Genomic DNA, 21,503 nt, shown 5'->3' with positions numbered 1-21,503 from the left:
TAAGACTAACAGAAGTATTGCAGCATAAGCTTTCGTGGGTGAATGCCTACAAGAGACTTGTGTCTGATGAAGTGGTCATTCACCCACGAAAGCTTATGCTGCAATACTTCTGTTAGTCTTAAAGGTGCCACAGGACCCTCTGTTGCTTTTTACAGATTCAGACTAACACGGCTACCCCTCTGATACTTGATCATGAATAGACTTTTAGATTTGTTCTATCTAGTGATGGTCAGGCATTCATTGTATTTAATATATTTTGTAGACCTAGAAGTCTGGAAACTCTCTATGAATCATCTTCTTCTGCACCTTGTATGAAAAGGAAGGGGACTTGTTTATATACTGATACACTGCTACCTCGATATAACGCGACCCGATATAACACGAATTCGGATATAACGCGGTAAAGCAGTGCTCCGGGGGGGGCGGGGCTGCGCACTCCGGTGGATCAAAGCAAGTTCAGTATAACGCGGTTTCATCTATAACGCGGTAAGATTTTTTGGCTCCCAAGGACAGCGTTATATCGAGATAGAGGTGTACCTTTTAGCTATATAGATCTTTCTGGCTCTCAGATTCACTTTTTTTATTGTCTTGAATTTTTTTCAACTGTATTGAGATACTTTTTCAAAAGGCGCTGTACAAAAATAAATTGTAAACATTCCAGTTGCCATAATGTATTGATTTAGGAATTTGTATGGTCCTCGTTATAGTAATATCTAAGAATAATAGAATATCAGGGCTGGAAGGGACCTCAGGAGGTCATCTAGTCCAACCTCCTGCTCAAAGCATGACCAATCCTCAACTAAATCATCCCAGCCAGAATCTGACAATTGTTAATGAATTTTACCCTCAGAACACCACTGTGAGGAAGGGATGAGAAACTGAGGCTCAGGGTAAATTAAGTGACTTGTCCCAAGCTCATACAGGAATGGCTGAATTGGGAATTGAGCCAAGGTCTTTTGAGTTCCAGGTTAGTGCCCTACTGCCCTATCCATTAGACCAAGGGTTCTCAAACTTCATTGCACCATGACCCCCTTCTGACAACAAAAATTACTACATGACCACAGGAGGGGGGACCGAAGCTTGAGCCCACCTGAGCCCCGCAGCCCTGGATGGGGGGCCAAAGCCCGAGTCCCACCACCCCAGGCGGACAGGCCAAAGCCGAAGCCCACGGGGCTTCAGCCCTGGGTGAGGGGCCTGTAACCCGAGTCCCGCCACCCAGGGCTGAAACCCCCGGGCTTTGGCTTCAGCCCCAGGTGGTGGAGCTTTGGCTTCGGCTTTGGGCCCCAGCAAGTCTAACGCCAGCCCTGGCAACCCCATTAAAACGGAGGCTTGGTCTACACTTACCCCCCAAGTCGAAGTAAGGTACGCAAATTCAGCTACGTGAATAACGTAGCTGAATTCGACATACCTTACTTCGAACTTACCGCGGTTCAGACGCGGTCCACACGCGGCGGTCAGGCTCCCCGTCGACTCCGCGGTACTCCTCTCGTATAGCTGGAGTACCGCAGTCGACGGGGATCACTTCCTGGTTCGATTTATCGCGTCCAGACCAGACGCGATAAATCGAACTCGGAACTTCGATCCCCAGCCGCCAAACTAGCGGCTGGGTGTAGACAAGCCCGGAGTCGCGACCCACTTTGAGCTCCCAACCCACAGTTTGAGAACTGCTGCATTAGACCATCTGTTCCTTCCATCTGGGAATCAGGCAGACCAGAGCTTAGTTTATTTCTCATTGATACAAAACTCTCCTGAGCTCTGGAAAGGAGACATTAATAGATCTTGTCCCGCTGTGGTAGATTGTATTCTGGACTTCATTAGAGCATACTCATCTAAATTATACTTGTTTTTCCTAATGTGTTTGAATCTAGTCTGCTATCTACACAGCAGTTTGGTGTTTCCTGTATGAATCTACAGGGACTCAATACTGTTAAAAATAAAAATTAGTTATTCTTTACTGTGTGGCGAGTCAATTACTGAGTGTCATCAAGGGAAAGAGTTGTACTCTTGCTTGATATCGATTTTTCAAAGTGGGGGTTAAAAATGTATACAGGTGTCCTGCTGCACAGTGCCTGTTACTTTCCTGTTTCCTGAATGAGTGCAGTGGTGTCTTTCTCAACCTGTTTTGGAAAGTAGGAACCTTTTCTTGTGTTTCTGATTTATTTCCTCTGTCTGCCTTTGGTATCCAGGGGAGCTTGTAACTTCGAGGTTTAAAAATGAAGTTGAACGGATGGGTTTTGATATGAACAATGCCTGGAGGATATCCAATATCAATGAGAAATACAAGTAAGTTGTATGGATCTCTGTAGACTGTTGCTTCACAGCCGAGTGCCCTGTCAAAACACCAATCCTCATGTAGCAGATCACTGGAACTTTTTAAAATTGAGACGTTCTACAATGAAAGATAATCTGCAAAAAGGGAAAAATAAGCTTATGCCCTTTTTGCTGATTTATGTATTTATAAATAATGCCTTAAAGTGGGCTTTCAAGTATATATTTTTTTAATTAGAGATATCAGGTCTTGATTTTCTGTTCTTCTTGCTGGAAGACTCCTCGGAGGACAGGAGAACTAGAGGGACTATAACATTACAAAAGAGTGAAACCTGACCAAATGAGAAGGGAATTGATTCTTATTCAGACTGTTTAAAATATTTTGCTTTTGTTAGCAACTATTTTCCTCCAACACCTAACAAAGATGGGGAAGAAAAACTCTTTGTGGAAGATTCAAACACCCAGGCTTTTGAACTGAGATCTGAGAAAGTTCCCACTCCAGTTCTCTAGTTTCACAGGAGTCCTCCAACAAAACTAGGGAGACTAGACTAGATATTCTTGACATGTGTAAGGTTTTTTTAAAAAAGAAAAGAGGCCTTTTTTATTTATACATAATAAAGAAGCACAATGGGGAAAAAACCATAATTTTTTCCCCTTTGGCATTTTTAGAGTCTGAGGAGTCAATTCAGGAAAGCAGTCCTGTTCAGGAAAACACTTATGCATGTACTTAAGTGCTTTTCTGAATAGAGATAGACTTAGGCACATGCTTATGTGTTGCACTGAATTGGGGGAAAATGCATGACTTATTTTTTGTAACTACTTCCACTTTTGTTACCCTTATTGGAAGAAAATATTTTCAATTCCCTGCAATTTATCTAAAGCTGTGGAAGACATTCTTTATGGGCTCACAATTTTTCTCCTAGAAATCTGCTTAAATTTGGGTGAGAAATGAAACACCATTTGTAAACATTAAGGTAAGGGTTCCCAAGTGATGGTCTGTGGACCACTAGTGTTGTCTGTGGAGAGCTGGCTGGCTTATCCTGCTGTTTCTCCTGGTCTCCCGCTGCTTCCATAGTCGTACAGGCTTTTGTTACAGAGAAGAGTTAGGCAGCCTGTAAAAGCAGCCTGAGACAAAGATGTTCCGTCATTCCAGAGTTCGGTTTGGTTAGAATTGTAACCTTGCTGTTATGCTTCATTCTTGGAAGGTTCCTTTCAACCATTGGTCGGATTGGAGGGGGTAGGGAGAGGAGTGTTGGTATTCTCTTATACCAGGGATAGGGAACCTATGGCACACATGCCGAAGGCCGCATGCGAGCTGATTTTCAGTGGCACTCACACTGCCTGGGTCCTGGCCACTGGTCCGGGGGGGGCTCTGCATTTTAATTTAATTTTAAATGAAGCTTCTTAAATATTTTAAAAACCTTGTTTACTTTTCATACATCAATAGTTTAGTTATATATTATAGACTTATAGAAAGAGACCTTCTAAAAACATTAACATGTATTACTGGCACGCGAAACCTTAAATTAGAGTGAATAAATGAAGACTCGGCACACCACTTCTGAAAGGTTGCCGACCCCTGCCTTATACTCACTGAGATTCAGTGAGAACCCACGCATAGTAGATTGAGCTGATCTTCAAAATATGAATATCCTTTTTTTTTTGCTTGCAAGTTTGGGTTAGTGGTTAAGTAGTTACCAAAGTTGACATTTATATAAACATCAATTGGTCTAAGAATTAATATGCTATAGCAATGAATGGGAACTGTTCACACCTCTCCAAGCTAATCTTACAGACATTTTGTGTAATTCCAGCACACATCACTCTTTTCACTAAATTCTAGAGCACAAGATGGCAGCCCACAGGGAAAAGTACCATTTCGCCAGACCACCACAAATCAGCACAATTCAGTTCCTACCTTCCAAAAGGGATTGATAGGTTGATGCATTGATCCAGTTTTACACATATATCCTCTTCTGACCGACTCTGCGAGACCATAATGACTCCATTCCTAGTGGCTTTGTGATATGAGCTTATAGAAGAGAGTGGAATTACTAACTCTTTGGTATTGAAAGATGAGGAATTTCTCTTCTGTGTTTTGATGCGTTCCTGGCAGCTGGAGTTAAATAACCATTGGGTTATAATTTTCCTAAGGAAACGCTGGGTCAGATCCTCAAATGGTGAAAGCAGCACTACTCTATTGATATCAGTGAAGCTATGCAGACTTACACCAACTAAGGTTCTGGTCCACTGCATTCTTTAATGTCTGATAAAGAGGATTGTAGCTGCATATATGATTGATCAAAAGCTCACAAAATAGTATGGGTTGCGAAATGAACAGCACTTAGTTTGCTTGTACTGCCTTTTATTTTATATTGTCAGTAGGTTATGTATCTGCTATTTGTCTGCTACATTTAACCCTTCACTTCCTCTTTCCACTCAGGCTCTGTGGTAGCTACCCACAGGAGCTCATAGTTCCCGCCTGGATCACGGACAAGGAGCTGGAGAGTGTGGCAAGCTTTCGGTCCTGGAAGCGTATCCCGGCTGTGGTTTACAGGTGAGACTCCAGACCAGGAGCATCCACTGTCACCAAACTGAGGACTGGGGCTTTTCAGCAAATAAAACCTTAGCTTACTTGGAACTGGGAATCTCAGCTAGTAATGAAACATGCTCAGGGTGCTAATGTGCCAGGGCTCAAAATGTGTGCAAGTAACTACAATGAAGGTAATGAACATTCAATAGATTCTGTAAATAGTAGGAAACACCAGAGTTACAGCAGTGCCTGGTGCCCCTAGTTTCTGAGTATGCATAATCAAAGGGGTGATGTGTGCATGCATGAGAAGCTTTGCTATATTTTGATTCCTTGTTACTCTGTAACTCTTCCAGCTATGAATTACTAATACCTTCACCTCTCAACTTTTGTTGTTGCAGAACTCTTACATCCGACTTCAGCGTGTAACTCACCGTGTCAGTTTTTGATTCCCTCCCCCCTCCTTTTGGTTTTTACACCCCCATACAATAATTGCGATATACAAGGGCTCTGGAAAGAGATTAAGTGCTTGTATTGACTGACATTTTAGGCTATTTGTCTCTGGTATATCTGTGATAACTTTGTAAATACTGTAAGTTTTTTCCTTGCCAGTCTTCCCAGGGCTTTCAGTAGAGTCCTTATGCAGCATCTAATTTGAGCAATTGATTGTGGCAAATTAGAGATTAATTTGATTAGATATGTTACAGTCCCCTAAATCTCTGTAATGCTTCCTGTGTGGGAGGTCTTTACAGTTCTACAATTACCTCCATGTTATACACTCCTGTGTATGTAACCCTTCCTGTTCGACTAGTGTCCCTATGGGTGTTCCACTGTAGGTGTGCTTGTGTTCCAGCATTGCGGATCGGAGAACTTTGGTAGCAGGGTCCATTATGCCCACGCGTGCGCTATCTCTCCTGGTGCACGAGGCTAGCCAGCATGTGCGGGCTAACTCCTTAGTTCCTTCTCAACTTCTATTAGCAGTCCATTTCCAACCATTACCTTCTTTTACATTTCTATAGCTAACTAGTCTCCCCAGTCTTAGTTGTAGTTTTTCTCATTTTACTTTCTTTGCTAAGAAAACAAGAAGACTTTGTTTCCCCCTTTTTCATCAGGGATTCTTCCGCCAACGGGGTATGCCCTGTTCACCGGGCTTCAAGAAGTGCCTTTCCTGCAAAGAGGCTATCCCCGTAGCAGGCAAGCACTCCCGGTGCATACGCTGCCATGGGGAAGGCCACATTCCACAGAAATATTGTCTCTGCCAGTAACTCAGGCCCAGGTCTTGCAAGGACAGGGAGTTGAGACAGAAGATCATCTTCATGGAGGCAGCCCTCCAACCCTTCCCGGACCCATGCCAAGAGTCACCTGGCAGACGTTAGTCTTCCCCACAGCCCTCAACATCCAAGGACTGTGGGTTGAAGAAATCAGTTGCTGACTCCTCTCGTAAGTCATTGAAAAAGAGAGTAGGAAGTCTCCAGAGTGAGCTCCAAGTCAGCCTTAAATAATCTCTAGCACGTTCTGCCCCATCAATACAAGACAGTCCAAGCCCGTTATCATGGCTCACAAAAATCTGGAGTGCCAGGTGTCGTTCATGTGCCTAAGACCTGATGGGTACAGGCATAGAGTCAACGGCACCCAAAGACAGGGGCCAGCACTCCACTAAGAAGACACTGCCAGTACACATGGTTCCATCAGCACTGTCATCGATACCCCATCAGGCACTGGAGCAGTTGGTGTGGGCAAGATCACCAACCCCCTCAATACCACCAGTGGCACCGAATCGGTTGGTACTGCTGGAATTCTGGCTCTCGAGAGACCTCCATGTATCCGACGTACTGGAGTCTCCTCTTCTTGGGACCGGGACTTCGGCACCTAGTCATCTTCTGGCATGGGAATCTTCCCCGCAGCCCTGCCATGCTCCCCGAGCATACCCTCAGACAGCCCCACTGGGTCTTGGAAATTGTTTGCACTGGGTACTCCATCCATTTTACCGCCTTACTCCCTTCACAACACTCTTCCCTCTCCCTCTACAGTGACCCTTCTCACAAGAGTTTAGTTTGACAAGAAATAGATAGAGCGATAGAACCAGTACCTCTACGAAGCAAAGGTTTTTACTCTTGCTATTTCCTAATACCCAAGAGGAAGGGAGGTTGGAGACCCATACTAGACCTCAGAGCACTCAAAAAATATGTCAAAGCTCAAAAAATTAAGATGGTCACTCTAGCAACGATTATTCCAGCCTGAAACAGGGAGACTGGTTTTTGGCCCTCAACCTTCAGGACGCTTACTTTCGATCTCAATCTTGCCCTCTCACAGACGGTTCCTCAGACTTACCCTAGGACATGACCACTACCAGTACAGAGTACTCCCCTTCGGGCTGTCATCAGCTCTGAGAGTATTCTCCAAGGTTCTCTTAGTAGTGGCAGTGCACTTACATTCCCCGGGGATCATGATTTACCCCTACCTGGATGATTGTCTCCTCAGAGGCCAGTCCTTCCAAGAGGCTCGCCTGATTCACCAGATCCACAGTAGACTTGGTAATGAAATTGGGCCTACCGATCAATTCCCAGAAATCAACCCTCACTCCAGTGCAGCTCCTGGAGTTCATAGGCACTGAGCTTGACTCATTACAGGCCAGAGCCCTCCTACTTCAGCACAGATTCCTCTCTTTGACCATACTCATAGAGACCGTTTAAAACAGCCCACAAATGTCAGCCAAACACTGCCTCAAACTTTTGAGGCATATGCCATGGGCACAGCAGAAGTACCACATGCCAGGCTTCACATGCGATGACTTCACTTGTGGTTCAGCTCAGTCTACAGACCAAACAGAGACAGGCTAGACAAACCCCTGTCACTACCCATCAGGGTCAAAAACTCCTTGGAGTGGTGAAAAGACCCAACAAATGTCTGCAAAGGGATTCCCTTTTTGCAAACCTCTCCGTCTCTGCTTCTTACCACCAACGCATCCCTCATAGGATCGGATGCACATCTAAATGACCTGACAACACAAGGCAGGTTGTCATCTACAGAGATATCCCTCCACATCAACTCCCTTGAACGCAGGAGGCCTGCACTCATTTCCTCCCACTGATCAAGGCATTAGACACGAGAGTCCTAACAGACAACATAGCGTGTATGTACTACATAAATTGACAAGGGGGAGCTAGATCACTCTCCCTCTGTGCAGAAGCAATGAAACTGGTGCATCTCCCACGATGTCACACTATCAGCAGCTTACTTTCCAGACACTCAAAACTCAATAGCAGACAGTCTCAGTTGCAAATTCCTACACGACCATGAGTGGGAGATAAACACAACGGTACCTCATGACCTATTCAGGCAATCGGGAACACCAATCACAGACCTGTTTGCCACTTACCTGAACAAAAAATGTCCATGCTACTGCTCCAGAGCAGGGATGGGGCAATGCTCCCTGGGTGAGGCTCTCCTTCTCCCCAGGGCAGGGACCTTTCTATGACTTTCTTCCATTCCCCTTACTGGCAAAGGTCTTACTAAAAACAAAAAGAGAAGGAGCACATATCATATTGATTGCTCCCACTTGGCTGAGACAGAACTGATACCATTACCTTTCACATCTTGCGACATGCCTGCCGATCTCTCTCCAATCCCCTCCAGGCCGCCTCTTGCAAAACGAAGGATGCACCCTACATCCCACCTGGGAATTCTTTGCCTCAAGGCATGACTCCATGGTTTAAACGTATAGAGAGCTTCTGCTCGAAGGAGGTATTACTATGCAGTAAAAAGTCCTCAACACACCATACTTACCTACAAAAATGGTCCAGGTTTTGAAATTGGTGTACTTCCCATCAAATCTCCCCAACATCCATCACTCTTCCAAAGACCTAGACTATGTACTGACTAAAACATTCGGGACTATCTCTCAGTTCCCTCAGGGTCCACCTGGCAGCTATAGCAGCTTTTCACCGCCAAGTAGAGGGATACTCAGTGGGATACACCCGACCACTAAACGATTCCTCAGGGGGTATAATAAACATTTCCCCACAATCCCGACATCCTACCCCCTTGTGGGACCTGAACCTGGTATTGAAACGCCTGATTAGACCTCCCTTCGAACCCATGGCCACCTGCTCGCTTACACACCTTTCAATAAAGATGGCCTTCCAGATAGCAATCACCTCAGCCAGGACAACAGGAGAAATGGCAGCTCTGATGGCACATCCCCCCTACACAATATTTTTTGGGTACTCTTAGACCACATCCAAAATTCATCCCCGTTCCACATGAACCAATTGATTCATCTTCAATCTGCTGGCAGTGCCCCTAATTATACAGCCCAAAATGCCATTTGCCTTCTTGGCCACAAGAGCACACTGTTGACTCATATCCAGCTTCTCGTCCACTGTAACCCCTAGGTCCTTTTCTGCAGAACTGCTGCCTAGCCACTCAGTCACTAGTCTGTAGCAGTGCATGGGATTCTTCCATCCTAAGTGCAGGAATTGATTCCTTGAGGACCTGCTCCATGATTTTTCCAGGGACTAAGGTGAGGCTGACTGGCCTGTAGTTCCCCGGATCCTCCTCCTTCCCTTTTTTGAGCATTGAGCATTGACTTCAACACCTCTTCTTGGCAGCATGTACCTCAGACAGAAGCTTTTTTTTTTTTTAAATGACAACTTAAATTCTGCAGAAACTGATAGTGCCACCAGAGGAGTGATAGTGCTGTATACCAGAGTACTGGCTCTAGACTTCCCCAGATTCTAGCCTGGTCATTTGGGAATGAAATCGCCTCATGTACAGAGCAGTCCAAGGGAAGTATAATTCAGACTATTCAGAATATACAGGGGCAGATCCTCTGTTGGTGTAAACTGGCATAGCTCCATTGGTGTCAGTGGAGCAACACCAATTTTCACCAGTTGAGAGTCTTGCCCTCAGTCTAGAAACATAAGCGAATAAGAATACAAACACTTGCAACTTCTACATACTTTAAACATTTTTTTTTTAAATGATCAGTTGGTCTCTTCTTTACCAATGAATCCAGCTGTTCTCATCATGAAATTGCCTCTCTGCACAATTACTCACGGCATCTATTGTAGTAATTACAATTTTGCCTCATCTGTTTTTTTTTTTTCAAATACTCTGGGGCCTGCCTCTTAACACATTGAACCATCTTTCTAGTGTTGCTTATCCTCCCAGTAGATGTCAAAAATCTCTTCCAAAAATCAGATGACAAAGCAATTAGAGAGATAATGAATACTGATAAATCCATTAAATCTGTCCAGTCGTCCATTCAGCCTGAATAGAGGGAAACTAAACAGCTGCTTTTCATACAGACAGCTACATTTACAGATCAGCAAAGCATACAGAAATCTTCATATGCCCTATCTCTGAGTTTACCAGTATTTACTTCTAAAAAAATTAGCCCGTGAAGATCATTCCTAGTTTGAGATTTGCTGTCTCATGAAAGGGAAACAAGATCATTCAAGGAATCTTAGCCTCTGAGTCGTCTTACATTTCCTCCTTTTTTTCAAGTAAGAAAGTAGTTATATGCTCCATGTACATTTCAGGGGCCTCATCCCATATACTGTTCTGAGAGCAAATATATCCTTTACAGCACAGACTAACTTTTAAGACCTTACTCATTTGATTTTTAGGATGAAAAGTCCCTAAATAAAATGTAGTATATCTACTTTTTTATGGTTTTATATACAGGCTTGAACCCAGAATACATTTAGAACTAGATTGTGCCTTTCACATAAGTGTAGGAAACATTTCAGAGGTGTGCAAGGAAAGCATACTTATTTCACTACCACTTAGGAGAATGCAGCATCTATGTATGGGAAAATAGCCAAGTATCTGCCCCCACACCTCCTCCCCCCATGCCTTTTTGAGGTGCCTTGCATTACAGGGGCACCAACAGAGATCGATTGTTCACTTAGGAGAGCACAGGGACTCAAACTGAGGTTAGCCCATGCATAAAGAGTACAACAGGAAGAAAAGGCTTCTCCCCTCCTACATACCTGCATGAAGACTAGGCATAATCTGGTCCCCACACCCTTTCGTATTCTACACCTTCATAGAATCTGTCTGTGTGACCACTCAGTATTTTATTTTTAAAATTAAGCCCAGTGGATAAAGCTTTCTCATGTTTGTTTTTTCTCCTCTATATAATACAAAAGGCCTCTTGAGATTTAGTGACCGATTTTGAAGGGATTTAATGAATCATTGTTTGAATACCCCAGTAGAGCATAATCAACCAATGATAGGGGTAGCAGTAGCCTTTTTCTTAGCTTTAGAAAAGAGAGAAACGGAACCCCACTGATGGGGCTTTTCTTTCGACCAATGGTTTTCAACCTTTTTTCATTTGCGGACCCCTAAAAAATTTTGAATGGAGGTGCAGCTCCCTTTGGAAATCTTAGTCTGCAGACCCCCAGTGGTCCACGGACCACAGGTTGAAAACCACTGCTTTAGACTGCTGGAGATGTTTTTATGACCACTAATCTCATTGCCTTCAAGTCAGACTTAAAGATACATCTCCACCCCTTTGGTTTTCCCTCATCAAAAGTAATAATGATTATTAAAATCCTTCTAATAACTGATCTCAAATACTCCCTTATACCATAGGATTGTGTGTGTGGAGGGGGGGGGGGGGGGGAGAACTGTTCATTTTCTTTTCTTGTAAAGCACTTAAATGAAGAGGCCAGATTTCCCAAGTGCTCTGCACCCAGCAGCTCCCATTATTCTCAAGTGCTGAGCACTTTTAGAAATCTAGATACTTACTGAAGTGCCTAAATGGAAGCTGTTCGGTGCTGAGCACCTTTGAAAATCTAGCCCTCAACATACTTTGTACAATTTGCTTCTTTGGGGGTCAGAAAATCAATAAACAATCAGAGCCAAACAGCGTGCATTTTGGGAGCAAATACTGAGATAGTTTAAAGGGTTTCATCCCCTCCGCACATACTTGTTTTCCTAAAACCGTGGGAACCTATGTGGGAGGAAGAGATACTGAATAGTCTTTTGTCCATTTCACATTCTCCGAGGTCACCACCTATACAAGTAGCATGATTTTTACTGTTGCAGGAAACAGGGGTACTTAGAAATTGGACAGATCCTGTACTTGCTAAATTATGTGGGGAGTGGATTGCAATAATGATTCGTTAGGTTGTTAGTGATAGCAGTTATTTATCAAAACTTTGCTAAAGTCAAGATAGAAGAAGGCACTTAGTGGGTTTATTGTGCTCAAAGAGGTTGCTCTGACATGAGGAGGAAGATAACCTAATGAGTGACTATTATCAAGTCCCTGTTTGGAGGGCTGGATATTGGTTAGGCTCCAGAAGGGTAGGAAGTTAGAATTAAATAATTTTTGTTCTCTTTCCACTAGTGGATGGTTCAGCTCTTTGAAAACTGACTGTAAAAATGGCATCATCTTATTCAGATGTGTTCCCTGTGTGAATCGGTCAGATTTTAGTGACAAATCTAGTTGTTTACTACTTTTTATTTCTGTGGACAGCAGACAGATAGGTGGGCATGAGCTGGCTTGGATTCCTTTTTGTACATCACCCACAGAACTGTTTGGTAATTTCCAGTTACAGGGGAGTCAGTTACACCTGAGCAAACTCGTCAGTAATATTAGGGTTTTACATTTGTTAATGAGCCCACCCTTCAGCCTACAGGTTCTTTAATACTAGTGACGATACACAATGAGGCAAGAACTCAGTCACAGATAAAAAAGCAGGACTGTTGATGAACACATGAAAAATTTTCCCATATGTATATAATGATGAAATCTGAGGCCACGTAGAGGAAGGCAAATTAGCTTATCTCTTAAATGGTAGAATTAGATTCTTCACATACATTAAAAAATGTTTTTCATTTTTTCTTTTTTTTTATTGTTCAAAAATATGGTAAGAAGATGATAAGCAGAAAAGGACCTAGGGATTACAGTGGACGAGAAGCTGGATATGAGTCAACAGTGTGCCCTTGTGGCCAAGAAGGCTAACGGCAATTTGGGCTGTATAATTAGGGGCACTGCCAGCAGATTGAGGGACATGATCGTTCCCCTCTATTCGGCATTGGTGAGGCCTCATCTGGAGTACTGTGTCCAGTTTTGGGCCCTACACTACAAGAAGGGTGTGGAAAAATTGGAAGGAGTACAGCAGAGGGCAACAAAAATGATTAGGGGGCTGGGGCACATGATTTATGAGGAGAGGCTGTGGGAACTGGGATTGTTTAGTCTGCAGAAGAGAAGAATGAGGAGGGATTTGATAGTTGCTTTCAACTATCTGAAAGGGGGTTCCAAAGAGGATGGATCTAGACTGTTCTCAGTGGTACCAGATGACAGAACAAGGAGTAATGGTCTCAAGTTGCAGTTGGGGAGGTTTAGGTTGGATATTAGGAAAAACTTTTTCACTAGAAGGGTGGTGAAGTACTGGAATGGGTTACCTAGGGAGGTGGTGGAATTTCCTTCCTTAGAGGTTTTTAAGGTCAGACTTGACAAAGCCCTAGCTGGGATGATTTAGTTGGGGATTGGTCCTGCTTTGAGCAGGGGGTTGGACTAGATGACCTCCTGAGGTCCCTTTCAATCCTGATATTCTATGATTCTGTGATCATTAATAAAGACGTTGGGGCTGGTTTTGTTCAGTACCGACCCCTGGGGCATTCCTCTTGATACCGGCTGCCAACTAGACATCGAGTCGTTGATCACTACCTGTTGAGCCCGACAATCTAGCCAGTTTTCTATCCACCTTATAGTCCATTTATCCAATCCATACTTTTTTAACTTGCTGTCAAGAATACTGTGGGAGACCGCATCAAAAGCTTTGCTAAAGTCAAGATATATCGCATCCACCACTTTCCCCATATCCACAGAGCCAGTTATCTCATCATAGAAGGCAATCAGTTTGGTCAGGCATGACTTGCCCTTGGTGAATCCATGTTGACTGTCCCTGATCACCTTCCTCTCCTCCAAGTGCTTCAAAATGGATTCCTTGAGGATCTGCTCCATGATTTTTCCAGGGTCAGAGGTGAGGCTGACTGGCCTGTAGTTCCCCGGATTCCCCTCCTTCCCTTATTTAAAGATGGGCACCATATTTGCCTTTTGCCAGTCATCCGGGACTTCCCCCGATTGCCACGAGTTTTCAAAGATAATGGCCAGTAGCTCTGCAATCACATCAGCCAACTCCCTCAGCACCCTCGGATGCAGTGCATCCGGCCCCATGGACTTGTGCATGTCCAGCTTTTCTAAATAGTCCTTAACTTGTTCTTTCACCGCTGAGGGCTGCTCACCTCCTCCCCATACTGTGCTGCCCCATGCAGCAGTCTGTGAGCTGACCTTGTCTGTGAAGACTGAGGCAAAAAAAGCATTGAGTACTTCAGCTTTTTCCACATCATCTGTCACTAGGCTGCCTCCTTCATTCAGTAAGAGTCCCATACTTTCCCTGACCTTCTTCTTGTTGCTAACATACCTGTAGAAACCCTTCTTGTTACCCTTCACATCCCTTGCTAGCTGCAACTCCAGTTGTGCTTCCTGATTACACCCCTGCATGCTGGAGCAATATTTTTATACTCCTTCCTAGTCATCTGTCCCAAGTTTCCACTTCTTGTAAGCTTCCTTTTGTGTTTAAGCTCACCGAAGATTTCTCTGTTAAGCCAAGCTGGTCACCTGCCATATTTGCTATTCTTTCTGCACACCAGGATGGTTTGTTCCTGCGCCTCAATAAGGCTTCCTTAAAATATAGCTGGCTCTCCTGGACTCCTTTCTCCCTCATATTAGCCTCCCAGGGGATCCTGCCCATCAGTTCCCTGAGGGAGTCCAAGTCTGCTTTTCTGAAGTCCAGGCAGGGCCGGCTCTGGCTTTTTTGCCGCCCCAAGCAAAAAAAAAAAAACCTGCGGGGCGACCGAAGCCAGGGTGCAGGGGGACTCCCTGCACTGCAGACATGCCCCGGCTAGCAGGGGGGCGGGAGCGGGGGGAGAGAGAGAAGGGGGGTGGCCAGGGCTTCAGCGGGGTGCTCGCCATGCGGCCCCGACCGCCATGCTGCCTGCCGGGAGGGCTCCACGCCGCTCCGGTCGGCGGGGAGGGAAGGATGCGGGCTGCCCTGCCGGGCTTGCTACAGACCTGGCACCGTCTGGGGCAGATGGAGCGCGCAGCCCGCTCCCAGCAGGGCACTCCCCTCCTCCGCGCCGCCGCCCCCTACAGGACTGCTGGATCAGTGAACCAAAAAGAAAAAACCTTCCGTGCCGCCCTAGGATTGGGCGGAATGCCGCCCCGTAGAAACTGCTTCCCCAAGCACGAGCTTGCTCGGCTGGTGCCTGGAGCCGGTCCTGAGTCCAGGGTCCGTATTCTGCTGCTCTCCTTTCTTCCTTTTGTCAGGATCCTGAACTTGACCATCTCATGGTCACTGCCTCCCAGGTTCCCATCCACTTCTACTTCCCCTACCAATTCTTCCCTGTTTGTGAGCAGCAGGTCAGGAGGAGCACGGCTGCTAGTTGATTCCTCCAGTACTTGCACCAGGAAGTTGTCCCCAACACACTCCAAAAACTTCCTGGATTGTCTGTGCATTGCTGTATTGCTCTCCCAGCAGATGTCAGGGTGTTTGAAGTCCCCCATGAGAACCAGGGTCTGTGATCTGGAAACTTCTGTTAGTTGTCTGAAGAAAGCCTCGTCTCCCTCATCCTCCCTGTCTGGTGATCTATAGCAGATGCACACCACGACATTTCTAAACTTAACTCTAAACTCTCGCCTCTAAACTTAACCCAAAGACTCTCAACAGGCTCTTCTCCAGTTTCATACTGGAGCTCTGATGTCACTGGTAGGCTTCAAACTTCCTTTTAAATACAGTAACTCCTCACTTAACGTCATCCCAGTTAATGTTTAGTTGTTACGTTGCCGATCAATTAGAGAACATGCTTATTTAAAGTTGCACAATGGTCCCTTCTAACGTTGTTTGGCAGCCTCCTGCTTTGTTCACTGCTTGCAGAAAGAGCAGCCCATTGGAACTAGCTGCTGGGGGCTTCCAGGGTGGGCCGGCAGCCCCCCTATCAGCTCCCCTAAGTTCCCTGTGTGGCTGCCGCCCAGCAGGCTATGAATTGCCGGGCTGTTCAGCTGTCCCTCCCCCCACTGCCCTGTGCTGCTCCTGCCCTCTGCCCTGGAGCTGCCCCCAGGAGCCCCCTGCTTGCTGTGCAGAGAGGGGTGAAAGAGGGGTGCTAATGTCAGGGTGTCCCCCTTCCCCTGCTCCTGTACCCCACCTCCACAGAGCGGGGTGGGGAGGGACACGCTTTGGCAGCAGCTGCTGTCTCAACTTGCTGATCTACCTAAAAAGGCAATGTACTTAGAGTGGGGTCAGCATACTTAAAGGGGCAATGCGCAACACACACACACACACACACACACACTCTCTCTCTCTCTCTCTCTCTGCCATGCTGTGTCTCCTCCCTCCATTCGTGCTGCCTTGTAGAGTGTGAGGCTACATTAACAACAACGTGTTAACCCTTGAGGGCTCAGTCGAGTGCTAGTTCATCATTTAGCAGTAAAATATTCCCTGGGAAATATCCCACCCTCTGACTCCACCACCTCAACCAAGTTTCACAATATAGTCTTTTGTCTGGCGAAAAAAATTTCCCTGGAACCTAACCCCCCCTATTTACATTAATTCTTATGGGGAAATTGGATTCGCTTAACATCGTTTCACATTTTTCAGGAATATAACTACGACGTTAAGCGAGGAGTTACTGTATATCAGTAAAACCACATGTTCAAAAGATGCCTATATATATTGTGGCTAGGGAAACTTAAAGTTCAGCATTTTATTTTAATCACAGAAAAACATGGATTTTTATGGTTTTTTATCAGAGAATTTGGGGTGTTTTTTATCACATAAAACTAGGATTCCTGATTATAATGGAAACGTGTTTTCTCCCTGCATGTGGGTGGTACCTGTTGTAAATCTGGCTCCATTCCAATGGTCTCCTTTGTTTCTAGTAATGGTTGCTGTTTTTTCCTTTCAATATATGAATGTTATTTGAACTAATTACAGAAAGAGCTATCAAGATACAATTTTAAAGTGCAGTGTGCCTCCACTTCTCCCAGAATATATTACAATCTTAGGATATGGCAAATGTGAAGCCTAAACAGGTTGTCAGAGTTTCTTTAAACATTTAGCATGAAGCAGCCTGTGCCAGCTCCTGGTTTGGTCTAGTAGGGACACTACAGTGTTTGTTAGCTGTAACAACTAGTTGACACAAATTTAATAACCCTGGGAACACATTTTAAACAAGTTCATTTCATCTGCCTGAACATGTCTCAGGGTATGTGTTCACTGTAGTTAGACATCCACGGCCGGCCCAGGACAGCTGACTCGGGCTCAGAGGGCTCGGGCTAAGGGGCTGTTTGATTGCAGTGTAGACACTCAGGCTGCAGTGAGCTCTGGGACCCTCCCACCTCGCAGTGCCCTAGAACCTGGGCTCCAGCCTGAGCCGCCCGAGTGTCTACACCGCAATTAAACAGCCCGGAATCGAAGCCCCGTGAGCCTGAGTCATCTGGCGCAGCCCAGCTGCAGATTTTTAATTGCAGAGTGGACATACCCTAAGAAAGAAGTATGGGCTGGATGAATGGACTGTAAGGTGGATAGAAAGCTGGCTAGATCGTCGGGCTCAACGAGTAGTGATCAGTGGCTCCATGTCTAGTTGGCAGCCGGTTTCAAGCGGAGTGCCCCAAGGGTCGGTCCTGGGGCCGGTTTTGTTTAATATCTTTATTAATGATCTGGAGGATGGTGTGGACTGCACTCTCAGCAAGTTTGCAGATGACACTAAACTGGGAGGCGTGGTAGGTACGCTGGAGGGTAGGGATCAGATACAGAGGGACCTAGACAAATTGGAGGATTGGGCCAAAAGAAACCTGGTGAGGTTCAACAAGAACAAGTGCAGAGTCCTGCACTTAGGACGGAAGAATCCTATGCACTGCTACAGACTAGGGACCGAATGGCTAGGTAGCAGTTCTGCAGAAAAGGGCCTAGGAGTCACAGTGGACGAGCAGCTGGATATGAGTCAACAGTGTGCTCTTGTTGCCAAGAAGGCTAATGGCATTTTGGGCTGTATAAGCAGGGGCATTGCCAGCAGATCGAGGGACGTGATCATTCCCCTTTATGCGACATTGGTGAGGCCTCATCTGGAGTACTGTGTCCACATTTCATTTCATTTCATTGGGCCCCACACTACAAGAAGGATGTGGAAATATTGGAAAGAGTCCAGCGGAGGGCAACAAAAATGATTGGGGTCTGGAGCACATGACTTATGAGGAGAGGCTGAGGGAACTGGGATTGTTTAGTCTCCAGAAGAGAAGAATGAGGGGGGATTTGATAGCTGCTTTCAACTACCTGAGGGGGGGTTCCAAAGACGATGGAGCTCGGCTGTTCTCAGTGGTGGCAGTTGACAGAACAAGGAGCAATGGTCTCAAGTTGCAGTTGGGGAGGTCTAGGTTGGATATTAGGAAACACTATTTCAGTAGGAGGGTGGTGAAGCACTGGAATGCATTACCTAGGGAGGTGGTGGAATCTCCTTCCTTGGAGGTTTTTAAGGCCCGGCTTGACAAAGCCCTGGCTGGGATGATTTAGTTGGGAATTGGTCCTGCTTTGAGCAGGGGGTTGGACTAGATGACCTCCTGAGGTCCCTTCCAACCTTGATATTCTATGATTCTATGAAAGTTGAGGTCTAGGCCAGGAGTTCTCACAACAAATTTTTTGGTGGCCTCAGAGTGCAGTCACAACTCTCACTGGTGGCCGCACTGACAATTTTTTCCTAAAACACTTAATTAGTTTTAGAAAAAAAAAAATATTAAATATGCACAGATTCACATCCAAATCATTGTAATGTATATTTGTAGGGTTCTTTGGCAGACTCAATAACAAAAATAATGCTGCCTCCCCCTTCGGCCCCCCCGTCCAGGGCTTAGTGGGTCCTGGGGCTTGCTGTGAAAAATGATATTTGTATATTTGTTAATATCACAGCATATTTAGTAGCTACCTGGGAGGCTATGGAAAGTGATAAGTGATATTAACGAACATAGAAATATCACTTTTCACAGATAGCTAGTAAGTCTGCTGTGAAAAGTGATACTTGCATGTTTGTTAATATCACTTTTCTCAGCAAGCCCCAGGACCCATTAAGACCTGGATGGTGGGGGCCGAAGAGGTTAGGCAGCAGGGGCCAGAGGCAATGGGTGCAGGACAGGGGGGCCCCAGGGCAATGTGGGGGGGGAATGGATGCAGGGCTGGGGAGGCAGCAGGGTCCTGGGAGGGGGGGGATGGATACAAGGCCATGGGAGGCAGCGGGGGCCAGGGGAAATGGGGGTGGATGATGAGCCCCACTGTTGCGTGGCCAGAGCCAGGGCCTGGTGTCTGCTGCCATGCAGCCAGGGCCAAGGCTCAGTGCCCACAGCCAGAACCCGGAGCTAGGGACAGGAACTGCATGGCTGAACCCAGGGATCGGAGCCTGCTGCCAGGCAGCTGAAGCTATGGGTCAGCACCCAGGGCTAGTGCCTGCCGCCACATGGCCAGAGCCCGGAGCTGGGTGCCGGAGTCCAGGAGCGCGTGCTGGAGCCAGGAGTCAGTGCCCGCTGCTATGTGGCTGGAAACAGCACCTGCTGCTGCGTGGCCAGGGCCAGGGGTCGGCACCACGTGGCAGGAGCCTGGGGACAGAGCTGTGGGTTGGCGCCTACTGCTGTGCAGCTGGGGCAGGGGATCAGCACTAGGCCAACGTGGCTGGAGACTGGGGCCAGCACCTGCCACGGCATGGCCAGAACTGGGGGCCAGAAGCTGACTGAAGCTCTGCGGCTGGGGGTCAGTACCTGCTGCCCTGCAGCCAGAGCCAGGGGTTGGTGCCCAAAGTCCCGTGCTTGGTTGGAGCCTGCTGCCGTGCGGCTGGGCTGGGGGTCGATGCCTGTGGCCAGCGCCTGCCACTGCGCAGCCGGAGCTCGGGACTGGAGCCAGGAGCCAGCACCTGATGCCACACAGCTGGAACCAGGGGCCGGAGGCTGAAGCCCCGCAGCTGGAGGCCGGGGCCATGTGGCCAGAGCCAGGGGAGGGGGGTGTCAGTACCCGCTGCCCCACTGTCCGAGCCTGGGGCCGGAGCCAGGTTCCTGAATTCCCACTACTGGAGCCTGCCGCCCAACCCCCGCTCCCTCTAAGGTGTGTCAAGAACTCACCTTGCTCCTCCAGCGTTGTGCCCCACCTCTCTCCAGAGGCAGTGCAGGGCTACGCATGCAGGAGCAACAAAGAGGGAGGGGGAGGGGGAGAGGGAGGGGCCGATGCTTTGCTTCCCTGCCCCCATCACTGCCCAGGAGGTTGTGGTGGGCACATTTGAGATACGTTGGTCTAGGCAATGGTTACAGACCTGCAAGTTCAGGTAGGGCTTCTTGCTGATGAAGGGTATTATAGATCTGCAGGTTTACTTTAGATTTGGCCTAATGATTCAAAACATTTATAGGCCTACTGTTTCATACAATTTGCTGGTTAGAGGGGATTAAAAACCTGTTGGTTCAAGTGAAGCTTGTTTCTGGCAAGAAAACTGGTAAAATACCTTCCTTTAATGTGCCTTAAGAAGATGAAACTAGAGTTGATGCATGCATGCTTTTCAAACGTGGATTCTGGCTCTGACAGTGCTCCTTGGCATGTGTGGCCTTGCTTTAGGGGAACCTCATTTAAGGAATGTGTATCTGCAATTTGCCTGAAATGAAACAGAAATAAACTCTATGTAAATAAGTAGTAGTGTGATCCAGTGGATACAATACTAAACTGGTGGTCAGAAGACATGTGTCCTGTTCTTGAATTCTACTTTGGGTTCACCGTCTGCAAAATGGTAATAATGATACTTAAACCTCCTTTGTTAACATTCATAGAGATCCTTTGAATGCAAAGTATTAGTGAAATTCAAGGAGAGTTTTGTAGAGAATATCTAGCCAGATGTAAACCCTTTGATGGATGGAAGTGAGAGTATGTATCCCAAGGATGCACCAGCACTTAGAAAATAACAAAAAGGCAAATGTCATTATATTTAAAAAAACAAAACACTTTTGAATTTTTTGTTTATACAGGCAGTGGAAGTGGTTCTCCAGAAGCTTGTTTAAAAACAACATGTTTGTGGTGGTCAGATGCCTTCCCTTTATATCAAAATCTTCACTTTATTTGTAATAAAATTGAAAATTAGTTGAGACTTTAAAGTAAACTGTTGTTCATATATACAAAGATTATATAGACTTGGAGAAATTTTGTTGTAAATAAACAAAACTAATTTTACTGTGAGTTTGTCATTGCCCAATAAGCACCAAATAAACAGCCACTTTCAATCACTCCTTTCTTCGGTGATCTCACTGTCACATGACATACTATATTGATAGTGTCACCTCTCTCTCTGACTTTCTAGTCCTCTGCACCATTATGCATACACAGAGCTTTTATAGTTTATATCACTTGCATTTTAGAGGCAGTAGAAATATCCCAGTAACAAAGAGTATTTTATTCTTTAAAGTTTGCTTGATTGACATCTGTAGCAAATTTTACTGCTGAGGTGCTTTGTTACTTACAAACTAAATCTTGCACACATCCAGTTCTAGGATCCTGCTAACCCTTACTCACACAAGCAGTCCTTACTCATGCACATACATCCACTTAGGTCAATGGAACTGCTTGAGTGAGTAAGGACTAATCACATGAGTACAGGTGTACAGACTCAGGCTCTT

General features: G+C 46.0%; 1 protein-coding gene across 8 annotated transcripts in view; it reads left to right on the top strand.

Annotated features, from left to right (window-relative positions):
• The window catches only part of MTMR3 (myotubularin related protein 3), a 216,075-nt gene that overhangs the window by 169,137 nt on the left and 25,435 nt on the right, over positions 1-21,503 (top strand). For all 8 annotated transcript variants that reach the window (XM_026660440.2, XM_029913661.1, XM_026660441.2 and 5 more), the window contains 2 exons: positions 2,187-2,283; positions 4,712-4,825. In XM_026660440.2, the coding sequence (XP_026516225.1) occupies positions 2,187-2,283; positions 4,712-4,825 (211 nt within the window). The remainder of the gene's footprint in view (positions 1-2,186; positions 2,284-4,711; positions 4,826-21,503) is intronic.

The sequence above is a fragment of the Terrapene carolina genome, unplaced genomic scaffold (assembly GCF_002925995.2).
Source record: "Terrapene carolina triunguis isolate 2854851 unplaced genomic scaffold, T_m_triunguis-2.0 Scaffold782, whole genome shotgun sequence".
Classification (NCBI taxonomy): domain Eukaryota; kingdom Metazoa; phylum Chordata; order Testudines; family Emydidae; genus Terrapene; species Terrapene triunguis.
The sequence above is the reverse complement of the archived record's forward strand: the minus strand, read 5'-3'. Positions and strand labels throughout refer to the sequence as shown.